General features: G+C 41.4%; 1 protein-coding gene across 1 annotated transcript in view; it reads right to left on the bottom strand.

The window, feature by feature from the left end:
• Positions 1-3,973: 3,973 nt before the first annotated feature.
• SLC7A11 (solute carrier family 7 (anionic amino acid transporter light chain, xc- system), member 11) overlaps positions 3,974-23,376 on the bottom strand; it is a 67,090-nt gene continuing 47,687 nt past the window's right edge. Inside the window, exons 8-13 of the mRNA XM_014949826.1 lie at positions 18,741-18,864; positions 17,451-17,554; positions 16,851-16,947; positions 13,622-13,771; positions 11,727-11,904; positions 3,974-6,150 (exon numbers count right to left, since the gene is read on the bottom strand). Of these exons, the coding sequence (XP_014805312.1) occupies positions 6,083-6,150; positions 11,727-11,904; positions 13,622-13,771; positions 16,851-16,947; positions 17,451-17,554; positions 18,741-18,864 (721 nt within the window). The 3' untranslated portion in view covers positions 3,974-6,082. The remainder of the gene's footprint in view (positions 6,151-11,726; positions 11,905-13,621; positions 13,772-16,850; positions 16,948-17,450; positions 17,555-18,740; positions 18,865-23,376) is intronic.

Below are 23,376 nucleotides of genomic sequence, written 5' to 3'. Positions count from 1 at the left end.
TAGGTGGTGATGGGGCACCCCAAAGGAAGGGATGGGATTTCCCTGTCAAAGGAGACCTAGCTGAATTCCTGGGAGCAGAAGAAGGCCAGCGTTGTGAGAAGAGAGTGAGCTACAGAAGCCTCAAACTGATTTTGTGCTTTTACAACCATGTTGGACCGTCACCAATATGATATTTAGAAAAATATCAAAGCTTTGGTTTAGATCCCAACATGGTAGACTTTCTTGTTACAGGGAACGTAAAGAAGATTCAAACTCCCTCTTTATAATAAAGTCAAGCCTTTGTTGAAAAAGGTGTTTTATCCATTTGGGTCTTTGCGCTTCAAGGAAAAAATTATTTCAAAAGTTTCTTTGAATAAAAAGGAAACAAGAAAGCAAGTGTAAACAGAATTGGTGTGTCAGTTGTAGACACGCTCCCCAGCAGATCCTTGTCAAAAAGACAATAACAAATCAAATTAAAAATGGACTAACGCACAAGAAGAACATACAGGCTTCTGAAGGAAAGCAGAAAATTCCACATCAGTTTGCCAAGTCTCGATGGGTCACCAGTAGGTGTTTAAAGATCCTGAGTTACTCCAGACTCATCATCATAGAGAATTGGATAAACGAGTGCAGGGGGGATGTTCAAAGAGAAAAAAAACCACAACCATCATCTGCCATCTCCCTTGGGCAGCACCAGCCTTCCCTGGGGACTGATCCTTCCAGGAAGACCAGCCAGCCTGAGGGGTGTCCACAGCACCTTAGGTGGGACACAAGCTGGGATGGGTACAAGCGCACTTTCATAGGATGGTTTTTTTTTTACTACTGTCATGAGGCTTGCACAAAAACACCTTTACGGACTATCTATAGATAGAGCATGAGTCAGTTCAAGAGAGCAAGCCAGCTCAAAGGTCTGAAGGTCCAGGATGTTCCTGAACTGGTGTTTGGTACTGGCCCTATCTATAACAGTAGCCATACAGAAGCCATAGAAGCCGCTGCAGAAAAGATCCCAGCCTTAGGAAGCAGCCCTATAACCAAACAGGGGTCACCACACGTTTCCCTGCATGACCCCCGGACCACTTCTTCCCGGGTTCAATATGCCAGAATTCGGCATTCACATCCTTCCCACACATAAATACACTTTTTTCCCTGGATTTCAGCTTGTTCCCTGCTACAGTTTCTGCTGTATGAGCCATCTGCGCTCTGCTGGTTGCTAAACACGTTTGATAGCTGTATTGGAAAATATCTGCTTCCTCCTGAAAAAAAAGATCCACACTCATTTTTCTAAGACCTATAGCGATCAAAATCTATCTGGATCCTGATACATGTCTAATGCTTGAACTAAAATTTCTGGAGGTACTGAACATTATGGGAAGTCCTTTTCATCTTGCTGCATCAACACAATTAGCAACCTGCCTTGTGGATATCAGTAACTTCTAACTTTTTCTGTAAAATAACATTTGAAAAATATTCTTATATTAAAGGCTGATTTTCCTCTGAAAATCAAAAAGCAGGAGCGTACACATTCAGCCAAAGAGTTGTATTCTTATATATATGCATAGTCAAAGGCAGATGAACTTCTTGCAATCAAAGTTTGGTTTGAATTCAAATCTGTAAATCTGGAAAAATGTAGCGTGTTCTAGTCAAAAGAAACCTCTACTGCAGTTTGAATTGAAAATAAGCAATTATTAGGGGGTAATTGTGATCCTTAGTGTCAATCAGTTGAGAACATAAGGGTTTTTAGTAATTTTTTTTTTATACCAGCTGCAGTAACTTAGGGTTCATTTGACTCCCACTCAGCTATCTAACAGGTTAAGCATGCCTAAACCAGTCATCCCACCTCCTCCTCCAAGAAAAACAGAGCTGTGAGCAATTCCAGAGATCAGTTCATCTCACCTACCTTAAATACCTGCCTTAACATGGGATGCATCACATCCTGGGGCAGCTTAGTTTTCTCAGGCTTGTCTTTCTCTAAGCCAGCTTGCCCCTTAGTTTATGATGTACATCAGATGCATATTTATATCAAATCAGATTAAAGGCCTTTGTTACCGTACACCTGCATTAAAAAACAAGTTTTGAAATGCACAAGTGGGAGCAGAAATAAGCAACCATTTCTAAGTCAAGTGAAAAATGTACCAAAAATTTAAAACTGTGGCATAGAAGTTATGACAACTGCTTCATTTTGAATGGTATTTCCAAAAACATTTAGAATTTTTCTTATTAAAAAAATATTTTTAACATGTTATGACAATATATACAAACACATAAACATACACACTCCTACAAGATATTAGGAGTTTAGCTGCTGAAGCCACAGCTCTGAGCTACCTACCTCTTCCCACTGTTCGAGGCTCCAGAGCCAGCTCCTAAAACACCATGATTGATGGCGCAGTATTTTAAGGGAGACCCAAATCAATGCAGGTTAACTTAAAACACTACACGGCCAACTGCTGCAGCCTGGGAGTGGATTGACAAGGCAAGGAGCTGGGGACAGGCATCACACTAAAGCATCTTTGTTCCTTGGCCACAGCCGGAGGCCGTGGTGTCCCCATGGTGGCATGTTGGCACGACTGCTTCACAAACTCCACACCCTCACGACAAAAAGCACCCCTAAAACTTTGCAGCTGCCAGTCACATCAAAGATCTCAGCATATTTCGTCTTGTATCAAAAATGTCCGCGTAAGGGGATGCAAAAAGAGCATAACACCTATGAAAAACCCTATAGAGTGGATCTGGAAGTACTTCACGTGACATAGACCATCCAGATTTTATCAGACCTAGTTTAAAAATGAGATTCTATCTCACCTGCTTTGATTTCTGTATATGAAGGAGCAGCAGAAATGAAACACGAAAACCCTAGGTCCAGACAAGGAATGTATTGCTGACGTAGGGAAGGAAGAGGGGACCCTCTGGTTCCCATCCGATACCACCTCGAAAGCCACGACAGACTCCAGGGCTGGGAGGGGACAGCAGGGTCAGACCTGCTGCACGTAGCACCAGAAAAAAGGTCAGCCACACAGTGCCCAGGAAGAGCTGGGAGCAGGCATCAGACATCAAAACGTGCCTTTCTGATAAAATTGTGCCTTAGGCCACACAGCAGCCCCGATCAGGAGGCGCAAAGGTAAGTCAGCATCTTCAGAGGCTTCAGATGTTGAACTGTTTTTCTCCAAGAGGGGTTGTACTGAACCTTGTCAGGGTTTGCTACTCACATAAAATGCTAATTTCTGTTGCCTTTGGTGACACTTCTGCCTACACCCCAGAAGAGCAACCAGGTCAAAGAAGAAAACCAGCCGCACCCACCTAAACGAAAAGGAAGAAAGGAAGAAATATTTTGACAGAGCCCAGTTGATAAGAAGGTCCAATGAATTAAAAAAAAAAAAAAAAAAAAAATCTGTTACCTGTTTTTTCTCCATTTGTGAGGATATGCATCACTTCCAGCTGTAATAAAAGTCCTTAAAAATGACTTTTTTAACATAGTGGAAACCCAATTACAATGTTTTGTATTGCAATAGTATGTGCTAAAGACACTCAACCTGAAATTAAAATCCCTGTGCATTTTCCCGGTTTAAAAGAAGGCCCAAAAAATTAAAAAAAAAAAAAAAAAAAAAATAATCTGTTACCTGTTTTTTCTCCATTTGTGAGGATATGCATCACTTCCAGCTGTAATAAAAGTCCTTAAAAATGACTTTTTTAACATAGTGGAAACCCAATTACAATGTTTTGTATTGCAATAGTATGTGCTAAAGACACTCAACCTGAAATTAAAATCCCTGTGCATTTTCAAAAAAATAGTTTTTTATTTTGCAGGTACATATGTTTTTTTCTTCCTAAAATATACAACTTCACAATCAACGAGTCATAGGATTTCCCTCGGGACAAATGAACCCCTTACATGAAATAAACCTGGTAAAATGTGGTTATTGAGTCAGGCTTCAGGAACATTTCTAAACTTTAAAGTCCACGACGGGGAAATAAAGCAACATTCAGTTACATTTACAGAGCCCATTTATTTCCACAAGTTAACACTGCCTACATTTAAACTTTCAAGGAACGTGGCACAATAGGAGTGAGTTCATGGAATTAAAGAGTCGGGGCTGAAAACTTGGCATCCACACTGTCAGTGTTGGGGAAGTTTGGCTTTGGACCAGCTCTGGTGGGATCCCGTGCACTCAGCATCCATTAGCGGAGCAGTGCCTTGGGTGCACTCCTGGAGGGCGTCAGGCACTTTATTTTTATCAAAGAAAAAAATGCTGTTCGTGTATTCTCCGGATGCTCCACGATGACCCAGGCCAAACCCTGGTGAACTGGGGTGGCCTTGAAAGCAGAACTCTGACCCGACTGTAAATACTAATTAAACACGTGCGCTGTCAACGTAAAAATGTCCCTCAAATCGTTTGCCTCAAAGAGTTTCAAATAACACTTTAAGTTACTGTAAACAGAAAACATTTAAAGAAAAACTTGTCCGCAAAATGTTTCCTGTGTCTTAAATTACTGCTCTTGTACATAATCAGTTACTCCCATTTCCCTACTTCTATGAAATTCCACCATAGAAATAAAAGCAAGAAAAACATGTATACATTTAAGACATTTTACTGTACACCCTCGAAAGGGTAGATATTCTGGATATATACAACACATATACAATACACAGTCTCCCTTTACTGTAGTGGTCTGTCTACCAGTTGTGCTTTTCTCCCAATTTAGGAAGTTTAATGTTGTTTAGTTCCATAAAAGCTTTCATGAAACACATGATTTGCTGATAGCAAACAGCTCAAAAAGTAGTGCATTTAATATTTAAGCATTATATTCTTAAGAGTGATAACAAACCTTAATATTAAGGTTGAGTAGTCTTACACTAACAATATAAAACTGAATTTCCAAACATTAAAATATTCCTTTATCTACAACTATCTTAAAAAAGAGGGCAAAACTTCAGCTTGTTATTTGAGCCAAATCTCAGCTCAAGTGTCATTCTGAAGATGAATTTCATTTGACTTTACCAGTTTTTATGGCCTTTCTCTGTTTCTGCTGAGATAAAACCAGGAAGACAACATTGGCAGAGCACCTGTACTTGGCGCGTGCTTGAATGAAAAGCCCACAGATCAGGCACATATCCTACTCAAATCAAAAAATCTGCTGCAGCTTGCCTTATACCTTATTCATAAAAAAGGTATTGCCTTTTATTGCCATGTCTGTACAGTATTCCCACCAGTGACTATTGTTCATTTCTGCCCACTGATGATATAAAATTTGAAAATCAGGATTGCCTGACTGATAACTGCAGGTCCATATATGTCCAGATAGAAAATATTTGCATTCAAATGTTTTGACTCATTTGAAGGTGATTACTCAGTAGCTGTATATCCTATAAGTATGTACACAAAGAAACAACGCTAAAAACAGTAATCATTTCCAGACTGGTAGAAATTTTAGCATGTAAGAAATTACTGCTCTCAGGTTAAAAAATTCCTGCCCCACTGGCAGAAATATTAATTCTCAGAAGATGTTTCTGTTGGCTATAGTATAACAACTCTGGAATGAAGAAACCTTGACCTTTTTACCACAAAGGTGGAAATGGTGGTGTGCTTCTGCATCAGTGTGCTGGTGCTCCCAGTGAGCCAAAAGAAGTCAAATTGGGCTGCCAAACGGAGTGATGGGAAGAACATTAGTAGGTGAAACTCAGCAGCTTTCTCTCACTCTTTTTCTGGTAAGAGTTGGGTCCTTCAGGGACACCAAGCAGGATGCATTCTTCACAGTACACCCGACTATTACTAACACATCGCTTAAACCTATTTTCAGTGAAAATCCAACCAAAATCCCAGTTTGACAAACCTACAGTTTGTTAAAATATGACACTGGAACAAAAGAAATAGTGAAGAGATGAGTTCCCTCATAACACAAGTTCCGGCTTTCTACACATAAACTAACCACATTAAAAAAAAAAATTGCAACATCATAAAATCCAGTCCTGGTAACTGACCGCTCGGTTTCCATCTCAGCTGTGACTTGTTCCTCCAGTTTGCAGAATATTAGGTAGGGGGAGAAGTCTCCCTACCCTCTTCCTCAGGTTGAAATGAAACACCAAGCCAAAAGCTGTACATGAAGATCATGATTTCTGGTCTTCCTCTGATGGGACGACTTCCAAGAGGATTTGCAATCCTATGGTTACCCTGTCTGCAAAGACAAAAGCATATACATGGGAAATTTTGGTGGAGATGGAGAAGGCAGAAGCAGCCAGGAAAATTATCCTAGCTGCTATACACTTGCACACACAGTTCACAGCGGTCATATATACCAGGTGCATATAACATTTACATGTCTCGTTCAAATTTTTTTAAGCTATGTTTTCTTTGCCTCTGATCCAAGGCTATGCATATACAATAAAAATGGAAGGGTACGGAGGTATAACCTTGTTCAATAAAAGGTCTGCATGAATTTAAGGCCATCTTAAAGCATGACTACTCTGCTCAACTGCTTCATTAGTTTGAATGAAGTTGCAATGTTGAAATAAAAGTCTGAAACGTCAAACAAGTTAAACTTCACACTGTGTTTTTGTCACTCTGGACATTTATTTCTTTCTGGTGTTTTTGGTGGTTTTCTTTTCAGGGTACTGATTCATAAATGACACCATTCATTTACATAGAGAATAGTAAAAGAGCATTCTCTTACCGCTCCTTTTGTTTGTCCCTCTTTTTTTTTAGTAACCTATTTTAAACAAGCAGTTGTTGTAAGAGAAAGTTCTGATTTTCCTTGTCTAGCACAACATGTCAGCATTTACAGCAGTGCAAAGCGAGAAGGGTAAAACAGTGCAATTCACAGAAGATGTGAACCAGAACTACTTTCCTCCTCTCCTGTCTAAGGCAGACTCTACCAGCTTTTGCTCTTCTCTCCAGAGGTCACCAGTTCAGTGGAAAGCCAGGTTGCCCTCAGACTATAAACTGATGGGGTCAGAGAAGCTGAGAGTCAAGAGGGACTGCGTTTTCCTCCCGTCTCCCTCCCCTACCCGCAGCGGGGGCTTCAGAGCTGGGCTGAGCACGGCCGGGGTGAAGGGCAGGAGGAAAGCCAGCAGCAGGAAGCCAGCAGGGCTTCGCCCCTGCCATCCCTCCCCTTCCAGGTTTGAGGCCGAGCAGAGGAAGAAGAAATAAAGCAGACTCTCTGTCAAGCCGAGCTACGGTGTAACAGCTCTTGGAAAAGGGCACGGCGGCAGAGGGAAAGCCTGGGCATCTCGAGAGCTGGCTGTGATTTTGATATCCTGTTCGACAAAGTGGACAGAGCCACCTGCAGCAAGCCCTTGCCCTCACCGTGGTGGGAGGTGGCTGCCACTCTTCCATTTCCAGGGGGTCAGTTTTGCTCTGTGCTGAAATGAAGTCACGGAGGAGCAATCAGACGAGTTGCAGGGGGGCTGGGATGCTCGCTTGGGTTTTTTTTTGGTTGCAATATATACTTAGAATAAGACAGTGTAAGGAGTATATTTTCCCCAAAAAAATGTTCCGATCTGTCTCCAAGTGTCCCTACTGCCTGCTTTGAGCAGTACCTGGAGCTACAGGACCAGCTTCACATTTGTAACAAGACACTTAACATATCATGACAGTAAAGATGGCTTACACACACACACACACTCTCAGAGTTTAAATTCTAATTTTCCCTTTCAAGAGAAGAATTCAATGTAAATAGGCCCCAGGGGATAACCTTTATAAAAAACCTGCTATCTATATAAGCACCACCTAAAGCCTTGGCGAGGAAAGAAAGCAGCAATTCACTGCATATGTATAAGACTGGACGTGAAATCTGCAACAGCAAAATGCTGAGATGATTTTCTGCCGATCCCACCATCACGAACTCGACAAAGAGAAGCAAAGTGAGCATTTAACACCATGTCTCGAGTGAGCAAGTGTCATCCTCTGGTGTTTGTAAATAACCCTGAAAGAGACATTTTGTTATATAAACAGATGCCATTTCCAGCATGGGCTCAGGGTATGAAGAAAGCAGGAATCACAGCTTTTAAGCTCCTCGCAATTCAACCCACTGTAAAGAAATAGATGTTTTAGATATGAGTCTAAGGCTGGGGTTCAACTGAGGAGGCCCAAATGGAAGCATTCTGGTGCTGGTGCTGCATGCTTTTACACACCGATCCGCTTCATAGGATTTGGTAGGCTTGACTTTTTTCATTTTCACTGTAGCTCTACAAAAAGCAAGGAAGTGGAGGTCAAATGAAGCTGGTACTAGCTGAAAATGATTTGTCCCAGCACATCTGGTGCTACAGCAAAATTTCTTTGGAAGAGGAGAGAAAAAAATGTTATTCTCACTGCAAAATACCACCCAGACCCTATTAACCCCACAAACTGGAAAGTTACCGTTTGTTCAGCACAGCAATTTAGTAAGGAGAATGGGCATGTAAATGCCATAAGGAGAGTCAAACCGCACAGAACAAAGGCATTCAGCCTTGGAGAGGATTTCACAGAATCACAGAACCATTTTGGTTGGAAGAGACCTTTAAGATCATCAAGACCAACTGTTAACCTAGCACTGTCAAGTCCACCACTAAACCATATTCCTCAGCACCACATCTACACGTTTTTTTAAATACTTCCAGGAATGGCGGCTCAACCACTTCCCTGAGCAGCCTGTTCCAATGCTTGACAACCCTTTCGGTAAGAAATTTCTCCTAATATCCAATCTGCCATAACTTGAGGCCATTTCCTCTTGGATTATCGCTTGTTACTTGGGAGACCGACCCCCACTTCACTACACCCTCCTGTCAGGCAGTTGTAGAGAGCGATATGGTCTCCCCTCAGCCTCCTTTTCTCCAGGCTGAAAAATGCCAGTTCTCTCACCTGCTCCTCCTCCAGGCTGAAAAATGCCAGTTCTCTCACCCGCTCCTCATGACTTGTTCTCCAGATCTCTCACCAGCTTCGCTGCCCTTCTCCAGACACACTCCAGCACCTCAATGTCCTTCTTGCAGTGCGGAGCCCAAAACCCAACACAGCACTTGAGGTGCCACCTCACCAACACCCAATACAGGGGGACAATCACGTCCCTAGCCCTGCTGGCCACTCTGTCTCTTGGGTAATCCATTTGAGGGCTCTGCTGCTGTAACCAGCTTGAAACCCCTTTCCTAAACATACTCATCTTCAGGCTGGGTCGTTTATCCCACTACTCATTCTGACTGTTCAACCTCCCTCCCCTCTGATCCTTACAAAACCAAGCCTGAATATCCAGCCAAATCTCACGTGGGGCTGGTCTGTACCAATGTGGGTGTGCACCAGTGCCATCCTTTACCGAAGCACAACCCCACATTCCACGTGGGGTTTACGAGCAGCAGCCATCTCTCATCCCTGAAGCACACCTGGGGAGCTGAACAAGTCAAGTTCCCTAATAAGGTGACTCTGCAAATGGGTGGAGGGAGCCCCCCACCACTCTGTGCCTGCGCTGAGCTGCGCAGACGAAGCAGCCTGGGAGCAGCATCGTTAGCGCGGTGCTGTGTTCAGAGTAACAGGCTTTGACTCCCCCCGTGGGACTACACAAAACGCTTTGTTGAAGTCTAAGTAGATTGGATCTATCACGTTCTCCTTTGCCTAGAAAAACCAGTTATCTTCTCAAAGAAAGTTGCCCATTTAATCTGGCAAAAGCGTGCCTCTGAAATGACAATCACGTATTTTCATGTTGTCCATTTACCTTGTGTCTGGAATTACTCTTTCATGCCTACGTACACCTAATGCATATTGTTTCAAGGTTAGAACATCGAGTTTGCAGCTGCCCAATGACTTTTCTATATCTCACAGAGGTACCTTAAGTGAATTTATCCTCTTCAATGCCTTTGAAAAATGCTCTCAGGCTATACGGTGGAGCTCCCTTAACACTCACAAAATAATGCCAGTTTAATGACTCCACACAGAAGGTTTATTGCTCCTTCTGAGGAAAAACATATAAAAATCTTTTTGTTTAGCAAGTAAATCTCCACTCCACTCCACCCCAAAACTGTCAGCATCAGTTTTCCATCATTACTGTTATTATTTTGGGAATAATAATTACACAGCAAAGAAGCTGTTTCGCCCACTGACTGGCATTTGCTGCTCTCCCCTCCGGGCCGGTACACTGTGTCCATCCGGAGGTGTTACACGGGCACCAGGCCTTCTTTCTGGGAGCAGAATTTTGTGTTATCTGAAAAACTGGAAGATTCGCCTTTGTTGTCACAGCTGGCAGGAAAAGCTTCGCATCTACCCAGTCTACCTTAAAGAGAATATTTTTTTCTCTCATTCAAGTAATGCAGTTCAACACTGGCATCCTGTGGCCAAAGATTCAAGTACCTGTATTCCAAAACCTCTGAGACTTCACAGGAAAAGCCAAAAATCTCCTGGGTTTGATAAGGGAAAATTTCCTAGTCCTGAAATGTCAAGGCTGAGAAATTATAAACAGACAAGCCCCCAACTATTTAACAGAATGTCCTTTTGCATATACCTGTTTTTATTTGCACTGGAGCTTTCTACCCATTCCCAGGACATTGCAAGTGATTTATAACTTTATGGAGATAAAAGAAGAGTGTAGCATGCTAGTCTTAAACTAACATCTTTTTCTGTAAATACTTTCTGCCCTATTGTCTGTGTACTTCCCAGCATGAATTGAGAGGGAAACTCATAGATCCTACAACAGATAGGATATAACTATATAACCGATATTTATAGAGAGAAAATACATATAAAAGTTTATAGTATAATAACATCCAGATATAAAACACATTTTTTTTTACTGTGAGCAGTTCATTTTAAATCATCCCTTAAGGCAGAAACACAGAAGACAATATGCATTTTTGATTCAGCACCTATACAAATAAGCTGCTTTTAGTTGAAAACTTTTGTCAGTTGAGGTTTTCTTTTGCAGCAGAAGAGATTTTCTTTCCATTTTGTTTAATAAATTATCCATTATGCCTCAAATATTTTACTTATACTCTTGTTTCATGTTTTGAAAATTTCCTCCATTTTGGAAACTTATCATGCTCAGTAACAAAAAAAAAAGAGAAGAATCGGGAACTGTAATGAGTGATACTGACTTCTTTCTAATAGAAATGCTCCAAATAACCCTTCTCCAACATATCAGAACTTCCACAAATGCTTTCAGAAACTTTCAGAAATGGTATAAAAATGATTCCCAGTGTATTTTAGGTGTGAAATACTACAGCCAAGTCACCTCGAAGTCGTTTTTCATGAAGCACAGAAACAATTTCCACAGAGGTGTGTCAGGCACAGTATATTTTGCCATCGTTTTGTTGGGAGTCACCCCTAAGGACAATATGCCCATACCAAACCAGACAGAGCCTATCCCATTCCAAATACTCCACAAACACGTGGCACTGAGCCCATCCTATCATCAAAACTGTGGTGTTTAAGTTTCCAAACCGACTCTTCTAGGAGCAAAACACTTTCTACACTAGTGCAGGCCAACGAAAAGGGGAGGTAAATGGGTGATTTAAAAGGAATCAGGTGTTTGTAGGGAAGGGAGGGGAGAAGAGGGCAGGGGGAGAGGCATCCATTTGCAGTGAATCACTAGGTGAAGAACAGGCTTGCTGTAAAAATATCTCGTTAGTTAGCAGACATTGATTGTAAATGGCAGAGCAATGCTATAAGCACGCACTGAAACGAAACTTGCGTTGTCATCCCCAGCCCAGAGGATGGATCAGAAGGATTTCACAACATGGGGAGCCCTGAGAAATTCCCAGAGCCAGCACGAAGGAGAGGAGTCCCACCGGGACTTACCTAGGAGCTTTCTGAACCACTTTGGCTTCTTGTCCCATACAATAAAGAGGTAGTAGGCAGGAACTCCAGTCAGGGTTATTGCAAATCCGATCCCTGTATTCACTGGATCAGAGTAAAGTGACAGTGCAACCATGAAGAGGCAGGTGAAAGAAAACAACGCTGGAATAAACAGAGGCACCTGAAACATAACCACACAAAGAACCACTACTTTACATTGACCTTGCTTTTGACTGACTATGGCATTTAATGTTCCATGAAATGTAAATTGGATAAAACCCAGCAGTACAGGACAGTTCTGGAGAAATATGGGTATCTAGAACATGCAAGCAAAATGTCAGTCACTACAGAAACCAAGCTATGCAGAGTGCTGTGCAGTGAGTACCATAGAAGTCTTTTAATTACATACTAAAACACTGCAGTGTTTTATGTCTTTTAAAATGTAAGGGCTGTAAATAAGTTACATTGCAGAAGTCCTTTCTCTAATTCCCCAGTAGATAAGTAAGCAGCACTAACCGCAGTAAAGATTTCCTCTTTGATAATTACCTATTAGAAAACATTTTAAAACACAACCAGGAGCTCAAGTCACCTTTTAAAACTATTAAGAACATATTGATTTTCTTCCTAAGGTAAAAATCAAAATCTAGCAGGAAGAGAGCAAATTAAACACCAATTTGACTAGTGATAAAGATATTTGATAGCATTATGCAACTGATAGCTACTGAAAAAGCACTTTCTGACTGTATGACTGATAACATTATCAGTGTCACTGTTGAAAGTACAAAAAATAACGATACCAAATTAATTCCCTCAATTTTCAGGAGCACCACTACAATCACTATGTTAGCACCTCTCTGAAGGAAACGCCTACAGGCAAGGCTTGTGAGATGTCTGGTCTAACGGAGACTTGTAGAATTCCTTGGAGATTGTTCTCTTCCTTTCATGCCTTGAAGCATTACTGTTCCTCTTTTGTGCACTGTCAAAGCATTTTTTTTTAATCAAACCAAAACAGGTAGTGCTGTTGACCTTATTTACAGATATACCTACAAGAATGCAACAGCACACATTCTTAGTTCTTCACAAAATAGGCTTCTTGGCAATATATAAATAGGGATAGATTCCTCCCTTTTGTTCATGATGGACATAATCTTTCTGGATACACAATGGGACAACTTGCTTTGTAAGACATTACTTAAAATAACCAAGGATAATGGCAGAATCAAGGCCAAACAAGCCACTGGTGGATGGGCCAAACTGCTAACACTTTCTTTCTGGGTTCACAATAACTGCATCTGCAAATCCATTGCAAGTCTCAAATATCATAATGATAGCACTACCAACTGATTTGCACATAAAACTGGTATATGCAATACTGGATAGGCAATAAAATAAATGTTTAATAGTAATGTTTATGCTTGACATGAATTCTGGTTGCAAAATTATTCAGGCCTTTATGAGAGGAGACATTAAACAGAGGACTGGCTGAAAAATCAGGTTGGCACACGTAACCCCAATTTTTGCAGTTTGAACCCTATGTGACCACACAGGACTAGAGGTATTTTCACACAGCTTGCATCACACACTGCCTCGATGTGACAGATGGGCAAAAATGAGCAAACACCTTCATTTTGGCGCAGCAGCTTCAGTCACTGCACCCCAAGCACCAGGGAACAGGCAAGAATTATCTTTCAGAAGGGAACACAGCTGGAGGAGCACTGAGGGGCTTGCAGGAAAACACTTGGAGACCCTTCAGCGCGAACAGCAATTTTCTATTAACTCTGTTCTTCAAGAAAAAAAGAGGTGAGCTTTCTACATCAGAAAATGCTCCTTTACTGTCTGACTACACAATAGATAGGAAGGAGAAGGATTCATGTAAAACAGCAGAGAGCGGAGGTTACCTTGAAAGGACGAGGCATATCAGGACGTTTATATCTGAGATAAATCAACCCAGCAACTACTAGTCCAATAAAAAGCCACCTGGCAAAACTGAGGAAATTCAGGAGGCTGTAGAGATCCCCGTTGAATAACATTATCATTGTGAGAGGATGCTGCAAAAGAAATTCAGAGCGTAAGAGGGGTTTAGTGGAATGATCTCTATTATTTTACAGCAGCGATGTCAATTTTTTTCCACCAGGACAAGCAGCACAGCCTTTTGCAGAGACACCTGAGGGCCACAGACTTTGGTTCTGCCTTTCTCATGCCAGCCAGGTGTGGGACTGATACCTAGCTGTCCCCTGAGAGCACACTTGACCAACACATATCTGTCTCCTGTGACCCAGACAGACACACAGGCACACAGCCCGTTGTGTCACCAAAATGCTTGAGCATCCTGGGCACCATTTTCATGGAGCCTGAGAAATATATAAGCCCAGTGCCCTTTTAGTTGCTCATCAGGGATGCAAATAAGAGCAGTTAAATTTTGGTCACATCTGATTGTATGAAAGCAGAGGTTTCCACGTGTCTTATGGAAGGAAGAAGTCTTGTGGTCCCCCAAGGCTGCAAAAGGGGAACTCAGCAAAAAAAGGGCACAGTGAGGGGTAGCTACACAACATGGGACACCAGCAGGGCATAGCTATTTGCCACCAGCTTGGTGTTTGCAGTGCACCTTTCAGGCTTGCAGGGTGTAGACTCACTACACATCACACATGCAAACGCTTCTAAGCAGAGAGCAGCATTTAGCTGTCATTCAGTTGCTACCGAACAGCAACAAGGAGAGAGAACGCTAGAAAAAATACATTTTGTCATTAAAAAGCTGTTCTGCCACACCAGTATTCTGTGAGGCAGGCAAAAGCTTATGTATAAAGTAGAGTGTTGCATGTTGGGTTAGGTGATTAATGCGGGCCACAGGGATCTATTTCAGGGTAATCTCTGGAAAAAAGCAGAATATTTGTAGCTTGAATCCACTCTGCGAGGTGGTCCCGCGTGAGTCACCCTATGCCCACGATGACATAGTCCTTGCATCCAGGGATGAAGGAATGAGTCAACTTCACTGTAGCCCTTCTTGTTCAGCAAGAGGGGAGATCCTGGCAGTGACAGCCTCTCTGGGTTTATAATGAGGCAACAGGTGAGATCCACTGCAGATGCTAAATGAGCTAAATCTTTATGCAAGCCAAACTAACTTGTATTAGTTATCAAGACTCACAGCCTCTGTCTCTCTCTTTATTTATTTTTTTTTTTTAAAGCAGTGAAGACAGCATGGATTTGAACCAGAAGGATCAATACTTCAAATATGGGTCACTGGCTTCCAACCTGTAATGACTTACAAAGTGCTTCATTCTTTACACACAGATATTAAGCAAACTCCTTCCCTGTAAAGGTCAAAGGAAATTTCACCACTGAATTATATTGGGCAAGATTTTTTCTATATAGACTCAGCCCCTAAAAGTTTAAAATCTCAGTTATAAGCATGATAATGCAAGAAAGGGCCGTGGAGAGTGAAGGAAAGCTATCAAGGAAAAAAAATAATGATAAAACAGGGCTACAATGAGATTGTACACACACATCTATGCTTTTTCAATCTAGGATTTGAGCAACCTGGTCTAGTGGAAGGTGTCTCTACCCATGGCAGGGGTATTGGAACTTGATTATTTTTAAGGTGCCTTCCAACTTAAACCATTCTGTGATTCTATGTCCTATCAAATATCAGGGCATACATACATGAAGAGATTTCTTAATTCCTAAAAAGTTGTTGTTTTTTTTTAACAAGCCTCAAACACTAAACATGCTGATTTTCTAAGTTTCTCCACAAGAACAATCTCCTTTCTTACAGTGTGTAGACCTTGGCAGGAGAAATAAAACAGAAAAATGCTAAAATGCAGGCTATTGATGCAGAATATATCCTGCAACTACTCTAATTGCAATAAGGTAAGAAAAAAAAAATTACAATCTCTGAAGGAAAGCCATCTTCATATGAGAATCTGACTGTTTTTCAAAGGAAATCAATGCACTGGTGTAACAGGACCAGACACAATAGCAGAAAATGTCTTTCAGAGAAAACTAACATATTAATACATTTTGTGCATTTCATTCCACAGAAAACAGTCAATGCAATTTACCCAAAAGGTATGACTATTTCAGCCCAAACAAATAAAATGCAAAGCAAATGCTTATGCAAAATAAATTCCATTAGAACTTTTCATCATAATTCCATTGTGTAATTTTCAAAATTTGGATGCCTCCAGTTGTATGTGCACATATAAAATTCAACACTTCAGCTAGCACTTCAGGAGTGAGCTTATAGGCATCTATAGCAAAATCTGATTTAAATTCCAGCACGAGCATCTGCTCTTACTAGCTTATGCTCACAGATGCACACACGTCCTCTGCTGTGGCTAGAACTCCCCACAGACACAGGGGTCTGTCCAGATACATTAGAGTCACTGGTCCCAGAAGAGGGGCTGAACACCCATGGTTATGAAGACTGCAAGTTAAGAGGAAATCTTCTTGGCACTATGCAAGCTGGGGTTTGAGGTCGGTATTTTGACATTTTGTCCTAACATTTTACTATACAAATTAGTCTGCAATGCAAACACATGGCCAACATTTAGCTCTGCCGCTATTTTAGAAGTCAGTAATAGGATTTCCACTATAATACTGGTGCTTTTCCTTAGACAATTCACAGACTATTGCCCAGGCACACGTTCTCTCATTTTTTAATCACCGCTACACTGCACTGCTGAGGGTTCCCTTTCCATTATCTTAGTGCATAATTGTTTGCATTTTTCACTATAAGGTGGTATAATGAGCCTTTAGGGTGCCCCCAGATGCTGGTGTTTAGCTACACTTTCAGTTAAATGAATCCCTTTTTTGTTTGTTTGTTTAAATGGAATTTGTTTCTCTGAAAGGGAACTAGCTCATCACTAGCAGGTCCTTAGAAATAAAGGGCAATAAGACGTGAATCAGGCTGCAGCAATAGGCAGTGAGGAGCTACCGACAAGATGGCAAGCAGATGATAGAATAAGAACAACTCCCAAACCTCATTCCTCTCTTTACTGTCCTCTGCCCTGCCCAAAGCCCACGTACACGTTAATAAATGAGACTCAAGCAGTGCCCAAATTCTGTTCGAATCCTCCAGAGCAAGCCTGTAATATGAATTCTTGTGCAGGAACATTTGTTTGTATGATTTACCAAAACAATGACAGCTGGCAGAGGAGTGTGCTTGCGGACATGAATCATGGAGAGAATTTCCGGAAGGTGACCCTCGCGGGATGCAACGAAGAACATCCTGGTGGGAAATAAATGTGGACAGACTTTAAATGTGCTCATTACTGTGACTAGGCAAAGCGGCTCATGAAAGTCACAGAGCACAGCAGCACTTCTTAAGGCTTGTTTGAGGTGTTCTGAATGAAAAGACTAGCAGGAGAAACCCATACGCAGAAATCAAAGTCATTTCTGAACGTGTCCCCTCCTTACCTTACACTGGGATTGGTGTCTGGAATTAGTTAACATTTTCCCTCCAATTTCCCTCCTTCACATGAAACAAAGCAGCCGTTAATTAAAGTGCTACACTCAGAGGGATCCATTTCCAAACCATTCAAAGGGTTTTTACAGTAAGATACTAAATTCAGTGGGAACAAAGTGAGAAAAAAGCCCCACACCTGGTAAACATTATAGTCATTTTTCATTTCCTGCTAAAGGAATGAATCCTACTCTCCCTTCCCCTCGCTTCCTCACTTTCAGTGTATATATCTCATCCCCTTCACCCCCCATAATATTAGCAATGCTCACCTGGAGACTGCAAAAATGCCACCATTCATAGATCCAAAGCAGGAGAGAGCAACAAATACTGGTACAGCTAAAGAAAAGTTTCCCATTAGTCGTTCTGCAAAGGTCTGTTAGAGGAGAGAGAAACATATAGTGATTTTTCATAAAAAAGGAAAGTAATTTCACTCTATCAACAAATTATTAGTAAGTACAGTAAGTTTTATTTATACCCCTTTTCTGCATCCCTCACTGAAAGCTGAGCTGTGCCTTTGTTACCTCTTATTTTGTGACACCAAGGCTACTGCAGATGAGGTCTCCCACCCTTACTCCTGACTGTGCCTGGAAGATTGCCAGGTTGAGGCAATGCTCTGGAGGTGGAAATCAGGCTCTGATTTATGTCAGTTTAGACCAATATGACTCCCAAAAAGAAGACTCAGTCTGAATGGATCAAGGTCTGATCTACATACCTAATTTTTTTTTTCTACAGCCCTCATTTTACTTAGCTGATGCTTCCTAGTAGCATAGTTCATCCGTTCATACTTTATTGTTCTAGGTTACCAGAAGAGCCTTACTTGGAGTTTTGGGCATCACAGGAGACACGCACAACTTTCTTCAAGTTTACAAAATGTTTTGTTTCTAGATCTCCCATGAACTACAGAATTTCATCATTTTTTAAATGCCACATCAATTGAAATAGCCACAGGCAGTGTCACTACTGAAAAGTAAAAAGATTTTTTTTTTCTCGTTGCAACTCAAGATATCATAAATATAAAAATCAGTGTCGTCACCAAAATTCAGCAAGAACAATCAAAGCAGTATTTCCAAACAAGGTTGCTTTGCAACTCCTTCCCAAATGAACCCCAGTTTTCACAGCAGCCCCCTTCCTAAGTAGTCAGGACACACGCTGTGTAGAGATAGCATTACTGTTCTTCCTACAAAAAATAGTTCAGAGCTCCCACTTCCACAAATATACGTGTTTCCTGCTTCCCAGGAGTTTGGCTTACAATTTAGCAAAGAATTTTTCAAGCATATACTTGTCTATAAAATTTAAGTCCTATTGACTTTGTTATATCAGGTCGATAAATATGGTCTAACATTACGTTATGAATGCTATTGATGGCCTTAAGTGCAATCCCACTCATCACTCAAAAATCAGACTAAGTTAACCAGGATGCTAATATGTGGTGTAAAAGAGGAGCTATAGAAAAGCCTGATTGGATGTGTGCCCCCGATTTTTTTCCCTGGAAAGAATAATATATCAACAAACACAACTGCAGCAGGGATACAACTTTGTATTTTTCTTCTGTAACTTACCACTGCTACAGCTTTTGAAAGCAGCAATTCCCCAGCACTGATTGTAGTGAAATAAGCCACGTTTGTTAACACATAGCCAACTGTGACGATAATCATTGAAATGCATATTGCGAGGGGTATGTTTCTGAAATACACAAGGTAGCTCATTATTTTGCAATCTGGTTGCTATTCCCTGAACATGAAACAAATAACATGAGAAGCAGCCACTAATGATGGTGAACGCACATTTGGTGATCCCAAAATACCATAATTAGAAACTACTAGTAAAAAATAACACACCTAAACAAAACCATCTACACAAAGCAAATAGGTTTATAATGAAGTGAGAAATCACTTGAGGGAGGAGTCCTTTGGGGATGCCAACAGGTTGTGATCCCCATGCTTCCCATGCAAGAACGATGGCCCATTTGAGCTGCCTACCCATTTTGACTTTCAAGCTGAGCCCAACAGGAAGGCAGGTTGAACCAGCAACAAGGCAGATAACAGATGCAGGTGATTCAGCTCTCCATCAGGAGAGCAATCACAGTGGCACCTCCAACATACCTACTGGCCCTCAGTGGCTGCCCACCTGGAGGTGGTTCAGCATCTTCCCCTGGATGCCAAAAAGCCTAGCATGTGAAATTCTGCCCTCTCCTCCTCTGGGTGATTCTTCCCATGCACCCCTTACCACATCCCAATTACCTTGCTCACTATGCAGGGATACATGAGGGCACAATATCACACAGAAATAGGTACAGTACAAATAGTACAGGTTAGAAAATTACACACAAATAAACAATAACGCTGAACTGCGACATAATATGCCCTCCCAGTGAGGAAAGCAGAAAAGCAGAATTATTTCTATTTTAAAGAAGAGACACAGAGGTACAGTGAATTTGTCTGAAGTGACACTGCAGGCAAATGTTCAAGTTAGAAACAAATATCAGATGCTTCAAGTGTTGCTCTAGTCTCTTTCCACCCCATATCATTTCTTGATAGCATTGATATCTGCATCCCACCAATAAGAGACTCAGGTCTGAACCAATGTTGGTTCCTTTAATTCCAAGGCTGGGAGTTGCAGCTGGAAAGATGCAGTACAGGTGCTCCCTCTGAGGACAGCTGAGAGCTCCTGTTTCATGGCCAGATCCCTCCAGCTGCCTGCACTAAGGTTGCTTTGGAAGAGATGCAAAGATTGCCACATTTAGAGAACTTTGTTGTGAAGGTGACCCCATCAGGCAGTAGAAAGGAGAGAAAGAATGAGGAATTGTGACGTCCCAGAGGAGACCACAAACAGAGTCCTAAAGGACTATTGTAATTACCTCAAAGGAAAAGGTGTTTTGAAAATCCACACAAAGACTCATCATTTTCTGATTATTTTTTTTTCCTCAAAGCAACACAGCTGGGTCAGAATTTAAGGATCCCCTTCACTACTGGTCCTTATTTCTCAAAGAAATCCTTGACATCGCTATATCTGTATAGAGCTGAATGGAACCTCTAAACTGAGACTAAATAAATAAAGCGGGATGGTATCTCTGCTGCACCTCTTGCCCACCTTAGAAACCACGGTGTCAAACACTGTCATTAACCCAGGCACACAGGTAGGTAAGAAGATCACGCCGTATAACAGCACCAAATGTGGGTAGACATGATTATATTGCCCTTAACCCACTGCTACCTCACACACAGTCTCAGGTGAAGAAGCTGGAAGGAGGGGAGTCAGTCAGCTTGGAGGGTGTGCTTGTGGATGGAGGAGGCAACAGCAAGGACCAGAGCAAACAGCCCAGAATACAAGTGCTGCTGTATTGCTGGAAAAACCACAACGTTACTGACTCAAAAAATACTGCAGAACTGTACGTTGATAGTATATCTGTGCAAAAAAATTATCTTTTTGTAGGTCAATTGCCAGATATTTTGCAACCGGTTTGGTTAAGCTTCATCCCTGACCTGGGTGTAAATTGAATTCAATCCACTTCACATCTGATTCAGGGTAAATAGGGACATGTGGTTTCAAAGCCCCTCAGAAATGAAATGTTAATTACGCCTTCTGCATCAGAGATGAATGCTTCAACCACCAAGCTATTGGATAAATCAGCAATTACTCCTACCTTAAAAAAACGTTTCCAGCCAAAGATAGCAAATTTGTACTATTTTCACAAATACCATTTGAATGACTGAAACCACATTGTTAAACTTAACAAACTCTCTTTGTCCATTCTAACTCTTACCGAACACCTGCTTGCTTTGTTTAACTCTAATTTAAATCCCAGTCTAATTTCCTCTAAACCAAAGTGGCAGTTCCAAAATAAGGGGAAAAAAAAGTATCACACTTCCAAACACAACCATTTTCTTAGCACTGTGGGTCCTGCCTTGTTATGCTGAAGAGCACTAACCCCCTTGGATAGTTAATACCACCACCAAAAAAACCCACCACAAAACAAAACCTCATCAGAAGAGTAAAACCCCAAAACCAAGCCAGAACTAGTCAGGAAGCACTATTCATTAATAAGCCTGCAGTTCATAACTCACACCTGGAGCAGCACAAGGGATGCTGTGAGTTCTAAGCTCCTGAGCCTTCATCTTCTGAGCGAAGCGAGCGCTCAGGTTGCACCTCCTTTTGTCTCCTGGCAGGAGCAGGTCTTCAGAGGGTTGCTGTACGTTCACACACAGCCCCCTCCGAGCACTGCTTATTAGCCACTGCTTTCAGTGACAGATTTAGACAAAAATGAAAGGCCAGTTCCAAGATTTCAGGGATGAGCAATATGGTATGGTTCATTTCTCACTGACACCTCACTTCAGATTTACAGTTGGTCCTTGAATCATCTGAAAGCACAGACAGCCAGGTACGTACCATATGTAAAACCACTGAGTGAAAGTTTTAATCATGTCTTTTCTATCCATCCAATTTAAGAGGCAGTTCCCAATTTGCAACGTTATTCCATTATCAAACTCTCTGCTATGAGCCACCGTCACTGCACTGGAATGAAAAATGTAATGGCATTAACATTAAAGATTACCTCCTTTCCTAGGAGGATCACTGTACCATATTCTTGTATTTCAGATATTCTCCTAGACTTCCAAATCCTCTTTCCAAATCAGTAAAAATGATACCTAAGTTCTATTCTCTGTTAAGTTGCCTCTATTGACGCAGGTTTCACCTTTTCACTTCTGTATCCTATGAATCAAACACAACACAGTGTTTGAGCACACCGATAAGCTATGTTTCTGAAAATGAATATTCATAACTGCCACGCAGCTAGCTGAAAGATTTGGACTAAAGGGAGGTAGAAAATTCAAGAAAAAGGTATTTTTCACTTTAAGATTTTGATTCATTGAAGCTAAAACTTTTGACAGGAAACTTGACCATTTTGGTATAATGTTTCTTCAGAAAAAAATCTTAGAATCAAGACAGAAATCTTCTCCAACCAGTAAAGACCTCAGGATGGCCAATAACTTAGAAACCATAGCAGTGTGTGTGCTCAGAGGCGATATTTTACTTACTTAAAGCAGGCCCAGGAACTTGAACTTGCATTGAAATGGCTACTGGTTACTGTAGGGCAGTGCATTTCCTTTGTCATTCGTCTCAGAGTGAAATCTCAAAAGATTTCAAAACCAAGAAAAACTATTTTCAAATCAGCTGTTTTTCTGAGTAGACCTTCAGGTGCTGACATTAGCCCCAAACCTATACAATGACTGGCAAGTGTCTTGTGTGTTACTGTCAAGACTATACTCAAGCAGGCTGCTCTTTGGGTAGAATGGGAAGTTGTTGCCAGCAAAGTCTTTTGCAATATTCATCTCTTCTCCCAGAACTTTGAAGAAAAACAGTATCAAAAGGGAAAAAAAAAAAATCTGAGAAAATCTGAATCAGGAAAATACTGACAATATAATTAAAAGTCTTTATAAAATCAGAGGAGAGACAATTAGAGCAGCTTCTAAGCGTCTGAATGTTGATGAAACGGTTTAAGATTTACCCATCCCTAACTACTATTCAAAGCCAAATCTTCCCATTCTGCCCTATATAAAAGCAATTGTAATGAAAAATCACAACAGCTTAAATGAAGAGTGCATCTACTGTGCGCTTCCCAGAAAGAAAGTCACTGAGGAATCTACCATCACAGAGAAATTCAGCATCAGAAATACAGCTAGTCCACCCTGTGGCTGTACCAGACTGAAATGCACTGCCAAGCTATGCTGTAAACATCTTGGAAGCAAATTTCCTCCTTCTTGGGCCTGTAAAGGGCCCTGGGAGCCAGGGCACAGGGTTCAGTTAATCAGGATATCCTCTGGGTTTTGGATTTGACCTTCAGTGTTGCAGAATCATAGATCTTCTGATAATCTGTGCTCTGGTATTGCACTGCCTCCTACAAATATTTTTGAGAGAAGAAAAACCACAGAGCAGACCGAGTAAGAGGAGTGGGGGAAAGAGTAAAAAAGAGAAAAAGAAAAAGAAAGCCAGAGAAAGAACCTGGGGCTAAGAAGAACAATGTCAATAAATCAGCCAAGGAACAGTCCCAGAAGTCTACAGCTCATATCCCAGCTTAATGACAACTTTTATAACAACAAACAGTGAGCACTAAGAGCTGTGCCCATTGCAGGCTGTTCTTTCTATGAAACGACGAGCACACAGTCAAACACACCCCCACTGGGTCAGCTGAGTTCA

Source organism: Calidris pugnax, unplaced genomic scaffold (genome assembly GCF_001431845.1).
Source record: "Calidris pugnax isolate Ruff unplaced genomic scaffold, ASM143184v1 scaffold42, whole genome shotgun sequence".
Classification (NCBI taxonomy): Eukaryota; Metazoa; Chordata; class Aves; order Charadriiformes; family Scolopacidae; genus Calidris; species Calidris pugnax.
Note: the sequence above shows the minus strand (reverse complement) of the source record. Positions and strands in the feature narration are given on the sequence as shown.